The 12520-nt window shown below is 47.8% G+C and overlaps 1 protein-coding gene across 1 annotated transcript in view; it reads left to right on the top strand.

Moving 5' to 3' along the window:
- SMG5 (SMG5 nonsense mediated mRNA decay factor) overlaps positions 1 to 12520 on the top strand; it is a 32296-nt gene that overhangs the window by 14367 nt on the left and 5409 nt on the right. The window contains exons 8-20 of the mRNA XM_083716433.1: positions 267 to 392; positions 1157 to 1225; positions 1924 to 2132; positions 2987 to 3124; positions 4141 to 4860; positions 5806 to 5975; positions 6792 to 6867; positions 8044 to 8219; positions 8671 to 8829; positions 9627 to 9686; positions 10714 to 10873; positions 11283 to 11373; positions 12381 to 12455. Of these exons, the coding sequence (XP_083572559.1) occupies positions 267 to 392; positions 1157 to 1225; positions 1924 to 2132; positions 2987 to 3124; positions 4141 to 4860; positions 5806 to 5975; positions 6792 to 6867; positions 8044 to 8219; positions 8671 to 8829; positions 9627 to 9686; positions 10714 to 10873; positions 11283 to 11373; positions 12381 to 12455 (2229 nt within the window). The remainder of the gene's footprint in view (positions 1 to 266; positions 393 to 1156; positions 1226 to 1923; positions 2133 to 2986; positions 3125 to 4140; positions 4861 to 5805; positions 5976 to 6791; positions 6868 to 8043; positions 8220 to 8670; positions 8830 to 9626; positions 9687 to 10713; positions 10874 to 11282; positions 11374 to 12380; positions 12456 to 12520) is intronic.

Below are 12520 nucleotides of genomic sequence, written 5' to 3' on the forward strand. Positions count from 1 at the left end.
TTTGATGCCAGGAGGAAGGAAATGTCATTCTTAACAAAATATGACATCTGGATGCAGCCAAGGACTTGCAGAGCTTTGCTCAAAGTATCACAAGTGTAAAACTAATTAAGTGAAAGAAGCAAAGAAGTGCAAACTTGCTTGATTTCGATAAATTCTGCAGGTGGCAAAATTCTGCTCTTTTGACCTTGTCAAGTGTAACCCGCTGCTTGTTTGGGGTTTTACTGAGAATTTAACATTTCTGCTTTTGGGGTTTTGTGCCTGTTTAGTATCCAGTCTGAAGTGTCCTTTGAAGGTGCTTATGGGAATCTCAAACGCCTGTATGATAAGGCGGCCAAAATGTATCACCAGCTGAAGAAATGTGAAACCAGGAAACTGTCACCCAGCAAAAAGAGGTAAGGACTGTGGTTCAGTCCTGTGGTGATCAAATCTCAAAATCTGTCCAGTGTTCTGATAGACATGTCCAGAGGTAGAGTGTTATCTGGCCTCTGTGAACATTACCTAATTCCATAGAGAAACACCTGTGACTGACCCCAGTGGGATGACATGCCAATGAGCACATGAGAGATGGAAAACTGTGGCTTTGTGCAATTGAGGCTTATTCAGCATTAGGACTCTCACTACTTGTCTTTCCTGACTGCTCTTCAGTTGAGGCTCCAGTGCACTTTGGTGAGTGAAGTGGTCCTTTGCCAAAGCTGCTGCTGTTGGATTCTCCTCCCTCCTATTCCAAATTGGAGAATGTGCCTGCCACATACTAATATTGGCTGTGCCTGAAATTTCATTTGCCTATGTGGTGCTGGCTGCATAGCTATAGGACTTCTTCAGAGTCTTAAGAAAGCATTATATTACAAGGGGTGAAAATGACCAGATGACGAAAAAGAGAAGGAACAGTCTAGGTTCTGTGCCAAGCAAAGTGAACTCTGCAATCTGTAGAAAATAAGTAGCTTGAGTAGATTTGCCACAGTTCCTCATTTTGCACAAATGCCTTCTCCTTTGCTGAACTTACTCTGCTTCTAGTAGTCTTGGGGGTGGAGCTAGAGCTGTTGGGCACTAAGGCCTTATCTGAAACCACTGAAAAATATTCCTTGACTACCTCCTTGGGATAATTGTGCCCTTCCACCTCTCTTTCCCTCTCCCAACTCCACCCCCCCCCCCGCAGGTGCAAAGACATTAAGAGGTTACTGGTGAGTTTCATGTACTTGCAGAGCCTCCTTCAGCCAAAGAGCAGGTGAGTCTTCTGCGTCTTTATTCTTACTGTGCTGTTTTGTTAACTCCTGATAGATTATGTAGCTGAAGCAAAGCACTTTTACACTGGGATAATATACTGGTCCAAACAATCTTAAGGGAATAACTTCCCATGAGAGGAAGGATAATTCCTTGCTCCAACACTCTTCTGCATTTTTGTCATGGATTGACAGCATTGCCTTTTCACCGGTTGAGAGGCTCCCACCACTAGGGAGGATGCATCACCCTTGGCCTTTGAGAAGGGCCATAGCTCAGCAGTAGAGCATCTGCTTTGCATGCCAAAGGTCCTGGGTTCAATCCCAAGTAGGGTTGGAAAAGGCTTTCTGTCTGAAACCCTGGACAGCCACTGCTGGTCAGTGTAGACAATACTGATCTAGATTGACCAGTGGTCCAACTTAATATAAGGCAGCTTCTTAAGTTCCTAATTTGTCGGGTGAGTCTAAAGCACCTTGGGGAGAATGTGCCCTCAGATCAAGTATCGGGGTTGTCTGGTTCTTGGTTACCCACTCGTTGGCTCAGCCTCTACAGATGAGGACTCTAAGATAGCTCATTAAGGGGGTTGTATAACCACTGTGGTTGCCTAGGGTTTGGAGAGGCTTGACCTGTTTCAGCTGCTTGCACCTCCTGTTTGCTGTGGGACAATCCTCTGTGGCTCACCTCTCCTTGTCACCCACCTCTCAGTTCTGCAGACTCTGAGCTGACGTCTCTCTGCCAGTCGGTACTGGAGGATTTCAACCTCTGCCTCTTCTACTTGCCCTCTTCGCCCAACACGAGCTCTGCCAACGACGATGAAGAGGAGTGCGAGAATGGCTACTCCTTCCTGCCAGACCTCCTCATCTTCCGGATGGTCATTGTCTGTCTGATGAGCGTCCACAGCCTCAAGAGGGCAGGTGAGCAGCTTGGCTGTGTGTGGTGTGTCCTCCTCTTGCAGACTTGGTGTGCAAGTTTTAAGCTGCCCTGTCGGCCTCTCCTTATAATATGATTGGTTGAACTGAGCTAGCATCTCTGAAACTCTTCCTGTTTCCAGAACAGCAGCAAAGATGAGGTGGTTGAGCATCCACTTCATAAAACACAATCATTGACTCCTGGGCTCAGGTGCTCACAGATTAAATCTGGGATCAAAGCATTTTCATTTCATTTCACTTTTCATAGAATCATAGAGTTCATAGACTCAAAGAGTCTGGGTATTTAGCATATCATCATTAGCATTTATTAAATTTGTTAGTTGCCTTTTTGCCATGGCAATTTGAAGCAACTAGGATGGGATAATATATTAAAACATCCCACTCTCTCTAAAAGGCCATAGATTGTTCAAAGCCAAAGGCCTGGTTGAAAAGGAGTGTTTTTGCCTGGCGACTGAAGCCTATGTAATGATGACACCAAGTGATCCTTCGCAGGTAGAGCATTTAACAAACAGGGAGCCAACACTGAAAAGGCCTGATCACAAGTTGCCACCCTCCAGACCCTCCTGTGGAAGGCGGCACATGATATATGCAAGTGGCTGAATGGAGTTCTTAGTTTTGTTGCAGAAAGGATTTTAAAATCTCTGAATAACAGTGAGTTGACAAGAATTTTAACTTTGATCGCATAAAGAAGCGCAAAGCCATTTGGGTGCCTGCAGTTGAATATAGGTAAATGCATAATTATGGAGTTTGCTCCCCCATGGATGCTGCAGGCACTGTTTTTTCCCATTCAGTTGCCAGCTCCCCTTGACGCTGATGCTGCCTCATCTCTCTCCTTACAGGCTCCAAGCAGTATAGTGCAGCCATTGCATTCACACTGGCCCTCTTTTCGCACCTCATCAACCACGTCAATATTCGCCTGCAAGCAGAGCTGGAAGAAGGCGAGAATCCAGTTCCAGCCTTTCGGAATGATGGCACAGGTGAGGGCTGCAAGGAGGGTTATGTTTGCCCATTCTAAGATCCTTGCCTTCCATCTTCCACGCTGCGTTCTGTTCTTGTGACGAGGCAGGCAGTGGTGAAAATAATCTGGTTAACAGTTATTTACTTTTCCAAGGGGATCCTGGGAAGTTCTTTGGGGACAGTCTGTAAGAACTTGAAAACAGCCCTGCTGGATCAGACCAAAGGCCTGTCTGGCTCAGCACCTTGTTTACAGAGTGGCCAGCCAAATACCTATAGGGAGCCAAATACCTATAGAAGATAGTAATCGAAGCCAGTGATAGCCTGTCCAAACCCCTTTTAAAGCCATCCAAGTTGGGGGTCATCACTAGATCTATGGGAGTGAAACCTTAGTTTAACTTACGTTCTCTGTGCAGAAGTCTTTCGTTTTGCCTGTCATGAATCTCCCACCATTCAGCTTCACTGGAGGAAGATAATAACACAATACTGTGGTACCTTGGTTGTCAAACTTAATCCGTTATGGGAATCTGTTCGGCTTCCAGAACCATTCAAAAACCAAGGCACGGCTTCCAATTGGCTGCAGGAGCTTTCTGCACTCAATCGGAAGCCATGGAAGCCGTGTCAGACGTTCGGCTAGTGAAAAACGTTCACAAACCAGAGCACTCACTTCTGAGTTTGCGGTGTTCGGGAGCCGATTTGTTTGGGAGCCAATCCGTTTGACAACCAAGGTACCACTGTAAAACTATAAACAGCAAGAATGAATTCCACAGTTATTCAAAATTCAGTTAAAACTATTTAGTTTAATTAATTCAACAAAATGCATGAACTTTATCCAGTGAGACCAGCTTTCCAAAAATCTGACAGTTATTTACATCTCCAGCGCCCCATTCCATCTCTTGCCCCTTTGCCCCCTCCTACCAGGTAATCCCACCGCCCCCCAGGAGTGTCAACTTTGTGAACTACTGGTATAAACAGTAGTCAAGCCAGTTTGCGTATCTTAAGAGTTTCCAAAAATGTGTGTTCGGCTGCTCTTTTGCAGAGGATCTGGAGGCCCGGGAATCCTTGAACTCCATTGAGAGAGAAGCCGAAGGGGACCTGGCCAACCACCGACCCAGTGAGGAGCAGCGGAAGAGCGAGAACAAGAAGGGCAAGAAATACTCACGCCTTTCCTGCCTGCGCCGTCGCCGCCACGTCCAGAAGGTGGACGAGAGCGACCTGAGCGAGGGCTTCGACTCCGACTCTAGTCCGGATTCCACCAAAGGGAGTGACGGCTCAGAGAGCGGCTCAGAGAAGAGTGACGAGGAGGCCGAGGCGGCTTTTGACGTGGAGACTGACTCGGACATGAACAGCCAGGAGTCACGCTCAGACCTGGAAGACATGGAGGATGAGCCAGACGCCGAGGGGGGCAGCCAAGCCAAGGGCATGAAGAACGGCGCCCCGGAGGCTTTGGACTCTGCGGAAGGGGATGTTGGCAGGCTGGTGGACTTGAAAAGCCCTGGCGTTGCCAAGACTGAGCCCCTGCTGGAGCCTCCTGCGGCCAACGGGCCAGGCTTGCTGGGCGCCAGTGATGCCAGTATTGCCAGCAACCTCCAGGCCATGTCCACGCAGCTCTTCCAGACCAAACGCTGCTTCCGACTGGCCCCCACTTTCAGCAACGTCCTCCTCAAACCAAACTGTGAGCTGCCTGCCCCGAAAGAGGTGACAGACAGCAAGCCATGTGTCAATGGGGACGTGGAGAAGTCCAAAATGACTGAGCAAGGTGAGAGAGAGAGAGAGAGAGAGAGAGAGCGCGCGCATGCACGCTAGATTGGAAAGGAGATCCCTTCCATGAATGGAGAAAAGGGTGTGTGAGCAGAAGTTGGGTGGAAAGACCTTAGGATTTTGTGGAGGGTGATTTGTAGGTGAGATGTGGCTGGCACAGATCCCGGTCACCAACCCTGAGGTGTAAGTGGGGAAGGGGGCAAGTTGAGAACTCCTTTGATATCCGTTTCCAGGCCAGCATTAGCTACGTGCCCCCCAAATATTGCTGTCTTAAAGTGGGGTGACAAACCTGTCTTCTAACCTTTGACATTATGTCCCCATCTGCACTATACAGTCAAAGCAGCAGCATATCACAGTCGTGGCTTATTCCTCCTAAGAATCCCAGAAGTGTAATATGTTAAGGGTGCTAAGAGTTAATTGGAGGTCCCTTTTCCTCCCTACAGAGCTGCAATTCCCAGAGTTCCTTGAGAAAAGGGATTGATTGTTAAACCGCTCTGGGACTTGTAACTTTGTGAAGGGAATAGGGGTCTCCTAACAACTCTCAGCACCTTCAACAAACCTCATTTCCCAAGATTCTTTGGGGGAAGTGATGACTCTTTAAAGTGGTATGGTGCTGCTTTAAATTTATACTGCAGATGGGGGCAGAAGTGTGGCAGAAAGGAAGTTGAGGCAGGGTGGTGTACTAAATTGTGCACTAATTCTCCTCCACCATCCCTACTCATAGGGAGTGATTTTCTTTTCTGTGAAGGTGCCAGCTACTGCTTTTCATCACCTCTAGATTAAAACTTGATAAAACCTCTCGATTCCCAGGGGCCAAATAAAAAGCACTTGGCAGGATAGGTGGGTGTCTCTCCTCTGGAGGGGAAATTGCATTTTCCAATCTGCACTCCTTGTTTAATTATCTAAGTTCCTTGTTTTTAACGATCCGTTTGTCTTGTCCAAGACGATGTTTCTGAGTCGGAAGAGAGCGTCTCTAGCAGTAAATCCTGCAGGAATGAGCGTTCTCTCCAGGAGAAGCTGGAGATCATCACCAATGAGGGGTTGCTGCCGACTGTCAAAGTATTTCTGGACTGGCTGAGAACCAACACTGATCTCATCATCATGTGTGCACAGGTAGGGAGGGGTAATGGGGGAGAATCCCACTTACACAACTTCTTCAGCTTACACCTCTGGGCTGGTGAATGAGCCTCTATCTCATGCACTCAACCACTGCAGTTGGCAGCCTGTATAAAGCAGTTTGCCATTAACTGCTAAAAGTAGAAGTACTGTAGCTGATAAAAGCAGTGGGTCCCAAAGTGGGTGGTACCAGCCCTAGTGGGGCAGTGGGATTACTGGGGGCGTGGGGAGGTGCACTAAGAGGCAAAGGGGCTCTGGAGGTGTAAATGACCCACAGTTCTGATATTTATCAGATATATCGTAGGGAAAAGGATGGGATTTCAAGTAGACCTCAAACTAATGTGAGGGTGACAGACCCATGCCTTCAAATACACACTTCATGTAATCCTTGTGATTTAAAGTAGCAAGGGGAGCTGTGAACCCTTCCCTCCCAGGTAATTTTCTCCCAGCTGAGCTCTATTCCACAGTCAAAGCCAAGCTGGGGAAGAAAGGGACTGTGGTTGGGTGGGAGAGGTTGAGTGTTCCAGTGCCCTATTCTTGCCCCATTTCTACCTTAAATCTATGCACACCCACCCACCCTCTTGCGCTTTATTTCAAGGGCAGACCTTCATGGGCCCCCTGCTCTCAGCTGTAGTTTGGGCTTGAGGGCATCCCATTTTATCCTTGTGCTGACTTTGTGTGGTAGGTTAGGCTGGGAGGTGGTAGCAGCTGGCCAGTCTGAGCAAGGGCTTGAACCTGGATCTCTGGCCCAAGTCCTAATATTCACCACATGCTCAACTTGCATTTGTTTGTGGTGCTTTTTCCCTCCTCCAGAGTTCTCAGAGTTTATGGAACAGACTTTCTGTCCTTCTGAACCTGCTTCCTTCAGCTGGAGACCTTCAGGACTCAGGTAACTTTTAGAAGAAATTTCCTTTTCTTATGTTCCCCCCCATCCCCGACACTCAAACTTCAACTTCCTGTGCAGTTCAGGCCCTCTTGCTAGTTTCCTGGGTCTTTTTCGTGCTTTACACCTAGTTTTTCTGCTGTTTTTAAGTGGGGAGAGATGGTGGGAAGTCTGGTCACACAGAGTGACTTCTTTGAACCTGGAACCTTCAGTTTGCAGTCTCCACCATCTCTTGGTGAACCAGGGAATGTCCCTTGCTGGAAACCCTTGGAGACCTACTGTCCCAATCTGCATAGACAATACCTGAGCTTGGTAGACTTCTTACATTCTTCTGGAATTCCATTGCTTAGTTCCAGAAGAACTGGAAAAGTCTACCAAGCTCGTGTGCTATGCAGTGGAGTAAGCACAAAGCCCCTTTCTGTGGGAGCAGCTTCCCCCAGTTCCACCTTCAAGGCCACACTTGCTTACCTGATGGTGGCTTGTCTGGATTCAGAGAGGGAAGCTTCTGCTGAGGTCTTCTGTATGCCTCATGAAAAGAATCAGAATCTTAGAATTGTAGAGTTGGAAGGGATCTCAAGGGGTATCTAACCCAATGTCCTTCAATGCACAAATAACAGGTGCAGAGTCCCTGGCAGATGTCCCCATCCCCAACCTCTGTTCAAAAACCTTCAATGATGGAGAGTCCACCAGCTTCCAAGATTGTCCATTCCACCATTGAATAGCGCTTATTGTCAGAGCTGGTCATGATATAGAAATGTAATGAGCCACTTTACACAGTATCAAGTTACTCATCTAGCCTAGTGCTGTCTACCTTCATCTGGCAACAGCCTCTGTGTGTGTGTTTGTTACCCATCCCTACCTGGAGGAGATGCTGAGGATCGATCTGGGAAACCTTCTACACACAGAGCATTTGGTCTTCCACTGAGCTACAACCCAGTTCTTCCAAGGAGACACAAGCGTCCCAGGCTGGGAGCATCTTCCCCCTTTGGGCTTTCTGCAAGGCCGACTCCCGTGTGTGGTGGAGCTAGCACCGCGAGGAGTTGTGGAAGTTCCAGTTTTAGACTAGACGTGCCCTTGAGGACTAGCGTTCTGTGTGACTTTCTAGTTGCTCCTTCTGCCCCTGTGACCCAGAAATATAAAGCCGCCCTTCTGTCCCCTCCCCTCCCCACTGCTGATGCGCAGGGCTGTTCCTCTGCAACGAGGTGAAGAGCATGCTGCCTGGGTGTGAGCTGCCAGACTTGCCTGCCTGCCTGCTGCTCCCAGAGGACATGGCCCTCCGCAACCTTCCCCCGCTGAAGAACGCGCACAAGAGGTTCAACTTCGATCAGGACAGGCCTCTCCTTGCAGAAGTGGAGGAGGTAAGAGGCTGGTTTTGGTCCTGGATTTCAGAAGTAATGGGAGGCTTCTGGACTGGGGGGGAAGCAAGGAGAGTGAGGGCAAGTAGAACATTTGCTCCAAGACTTCAGGGGTGGGGAACCTCTAGCTCACAGGCCAGTCCTGTCCTACCAAAGGAGCCCAGTTTGGTGCGCAAAGCTATTTTCCCAAACCACGCCCACCTGTCAGTCAGCTGGTGTCGCTGGGTGGGGTTTGATCCTTTTGGCCTAGGAGCTCTTTGCAGGGAGCAGCGCTGAACATTCCCTTTGATCCTTTGCAGCAAGAGGTCAGCCGGCTTGTTCCATCCTGTAGCCTTTCAGGTGTTCAGGAAGGAAGCTTTTGCTTTGCTTTAGTGTGTGTGAGCTCCCATCTCGGCCTCAAGTGGACGTGCTCCCTGCCCTCCCCACCCACTTTCCTCCACTTTCTTCATTACAGTCCGTGGTTCGCATCTGTTGCATCCGGAGTTTTGGACACTTCATCACCCACCTGCAAGGTAGCATCCTTCAGTTCAACCCGGAGGTTGGGATCTTCATCAGCATCGCTCAGTCGGAGCAGGACGGCTTGCTCCAGCAGGCCCAGGCCCAGTTCCGCATGGTGAGCTTTTCCAGGGTGGGCTGGGGGGGGGGGGAATAGTGGGACAGAACAAACATGTTCCAGTGAAGAGCAAGGCTTGATAGCCATGCAGGGACCTCCTCTTGCATTCCGTGTCTTGTCACATGCCTGTGCATTGCACAGCTCTTCTCTTCCATATGTAAGTTTATGTCACCAGTGAAGCCTGAGAAAATATCAGAAAACGCATGGGAAGCATCTGATGGAGTTTCAGGGGTGATGTGGAAGTGAGTGGCTGAGAAAAGACTTGTAGTAGCCAAGTTTCTAGTCCTCCACTTAGCACGTTCTTTGCCCATAAAAAAAAGGTCTAGGGAAAGTGTAAAAATACTTTACAGTGTTATTTCTGTGGCTACATTTCAACCAGGGGGTGGGGGGATATCCAGGGAGAGTATTCAGAGCATGCAATTTTATACTGTTTATATTGTATTGCATATTTAGGCCTTCGTGACCTTACAGTAGATTTATTTCTTATATTTATATGCCACCACCTTCTCCAAGGAGCTCAAGGGGCTGTACACGGTTCTCTCCCTGCTCCCCATTTTATCCTCAAAACAATCCCTGTGAGGGTAGGGTAGGCTGAGAGGCAGTGACTGGCCCAAGACCACTCAGTGAGCTCCATGGCTGAGTGGGAATCTGAACCCAGGTCATAGTTCCAACATCCTCTAACCATCTCACCGCCCATGGATAGCAAAAGGAAGTGGAGGAACCATTCAAGATTTGTGGAATGGGACCATAGGTGCAAAGGCAGTTTGACGTGCATCATTCCCTTTGCTCTCCCTTAGGCCGCAGAGGAAGCTCGCCGGAACAGGCTCATGAGAGACATGGCTCAGCTTCGGCTGCAGGTATGATGATGGACTGTGCATGGATGGGGGAGGCAAGCGCAAGTCAGTGGAGGCCTCCAAATACCTGGGGTGGGGGGGGGGTGGGGAGGCTGTATCGCTTGTGCTTGCACCTGACATAGCTTGCAATTAAAGCACTTGACTGAATGAGGACAATGCCAGCAGGTAAGGTTCCCATCCTGCGCTGTAAACTGCTCAGGCCTGTCAGCTTTGTTGGTCAGAACCTGGGGTACCAATAACAGCGAGTCTTCATCATTGGTGGAACTGGTTCATAATACCCATTCCCTGTTTGTAAGAACTCATTGTTGCAGTGTGGCCTCACCCACACTTGGGAACTCCCTGCCTATTGACGGCAGGCAAGCTCTTTTCACTGTACTCTTTTTTGCGCTGGCTAAAAACCAAGTCTACCAAGTGGTTTAAAAAGATGAAGTGAGTTTTAATCTGCTTTTAGTCTGTTTTAACTTTTCAAAAGTATTTAAACTATTGTTAATTTTTCCTATTGATAATTTTTAGTAAACTGCTCTGAAGGGTATTTTTTTATAAAAATATATCAAACAGTGGATAAATTTTATGAAATAACTAAAAAATACAGTGACCTACACGACCATGCAGGGAGAGGAAAGGCCAGAGCCATATGCTTTATACGCATCGTTCAGTCCCTGATTTATTCTGTTAAAAAATGATCTTGAGCAGCTCGTGTTGAGAAAGATTTCCTGCCTGAGACTCTGGATTCTTGCTGAAGCCAGTTCTGTGAAATCTTGCCACGAACTGAGTCAAACCATACAAATCCCAGTATAGTCTTGTCCTTTTCACAGTCTCTAGCAGAGAAGAGTCTTTTTCCCAGCTTCACTACCTGGAGTTGTGTGGGGTTGAACCTGCACCCTGCTACATAAAACTTCTTGTACTCTGCTGGACGGACTGGTCATCTGACAACACAGGGTGGGCCACTGAGAACACTCCTTAACGGATTTGCTGCCCTTGCTGAGAGCTTCTTCCCTTAAGGCTCCTGCTTCCTTCTCTCTTTCTCCAGCTGGAGGTGTCGCAGCTGGAAGGGAGCCTCCAGCAGCCCAAAGCACAGTGTGTGATGTCCCCCTACCTGGTCCCCGACACCCAGGCTCTCTGCCAGCACCTCTGCACCATCAGGCAGCTGGCTGCCAGTGGAAGGTTTATTGTGATCATCCCACGGACAGGTAAGTGGCCCCTCCCACCAAAAGGCTGGTATCCTGAGCAGGACAGTTGCTGTTGCCAGGTAGTGAAAGGGTTGATTGCCCTGGGGGGGGGCGAGCTGTGGGATTACCTGGGGGGGGGGTGCTAAGAGGCAGGTGGGCAGCTGTATTACCAGTAAAGGTTCATCTACTTTGTTGACAAGTAAACTAACCAGTTTTAATTGGAGCTTTAATAAATGTGTGGTCGTTAACTATTTCCTGTGTGTTTCTTAGCGGATTGTGCAAACCGCTGTTCTGAACAATGCTTTTTATAGGATAGCGGGCACTGGGGATGAGCTTGTGGAACCAAGGGGGCAGTGACCAGAAAAAGTTGGGAACCGCTGCCTTAAGGGAAGCAGAAGATGTAACCGCCTTGTTTTTCTTCGATCCTTAGTAATTGATGGCCTAGACTTCCTGAAGAAAGAGAATGCGGGAGCTCGTGACAGCATCCGATATCTAGAGGCAGAATTTAAAAAGGGAAACAGGTAGGTTGAGTCCCCTGGTCGACAATATTCATTTTTGTTGTACATTGGAACAGGTAATAAAGTGTTTAAGAAGCAGCCACTCTTGGGATGTCTCTCATTAGGTTGTATTTTACACATACATCTTGATCAGGCTGCAGTTCTCATATGTAAAACAGCTGTTTGGGTCCTGCCCTCGAATGTGAATACCTGTTTGCAATAAAAATTTAAACATTGCATCTCCATCCCTTTCCCAGTATAGGTGTGCAGGCATTTGAACTTTGTTTTTGATAATAATAAATATTTACAGTGTTACCTTGGTTTGCAAACAGTCTGGTTTGCATACGTTTTGGATTACAAACATGTCAAACCCGGAAGTGCGTGTCCTGGTTTGCAAACTTTTTTTGGATTACAACCCAATTTTTTTGGATTACAACCCAATTTTTTTGGGAGGCCCCATTGGCGAAAGCGTGCCTTGAGTTACAAACTGTTTTGTTTTACAAACGGACCTCCGGAACGGATTGTGGTTGTAAACCAAGGTACCACTGTATTTTGTTTCTTTTGATTTCTGCTCCACCTTTTAGGTCAAGTCTTTATAAGTCAGCTTACCATAAAACTTAAATTCAGTACAACAGTGGAATAAACACCATGCAGTAAAAAACAGCTGATAAAATTGCAATAGAGGAACCTGCAGGAGAACCAGTACAGTATATTGTGGGATCTCAAGCAAGGGGTTTGAGCAGAGTTCTCCAAGGAGGGTTCCCACAACTGTAGGGCCACCACTGCCAGGTGGAGACTTTTAACTTTGATGAAGCTTTTGGGAAGAGCTGGGTTCAGATTCTCTCTCAGCTTTATCTTGGTCATTGAGCAAATCTTCCTTTAACACTGGCTTCTCTCACCTGGAAAACACGGACACTGCTTAGCAGGGTTATTGGGATAAATATGCATAAATGTACTGCAAATAACTTTGCAATTTCAGCTGTGCTGAACACATGCACACATCCACCCAATGTGTGATCTTCTGTCTCCAGGTACATCCGCTGCCAGAAAGAAGTTGGGAAAAGCTTTGAGAGGCATAAACTGAAGAGGCAAGATTTAGATGCTTGGTAAGCATTCGCTTCAACCTGCATCAAATTTTAAGCAAAGCTGCATTCACGAGCAGAGAGCTGTT

Source organism: Podarcis gaigeae (assembly GCF_964106915.1).
Source record: "Podarcis gaigeae genome assembly, chromosome: 16".
Taxonomy (NCBI): domain Eukaryota; kingdom Metazoa; phylum Chordata; class Lepidosauria; order Squamata; family Lacertidae; genus Podarcis; species Podarcis gaigeae.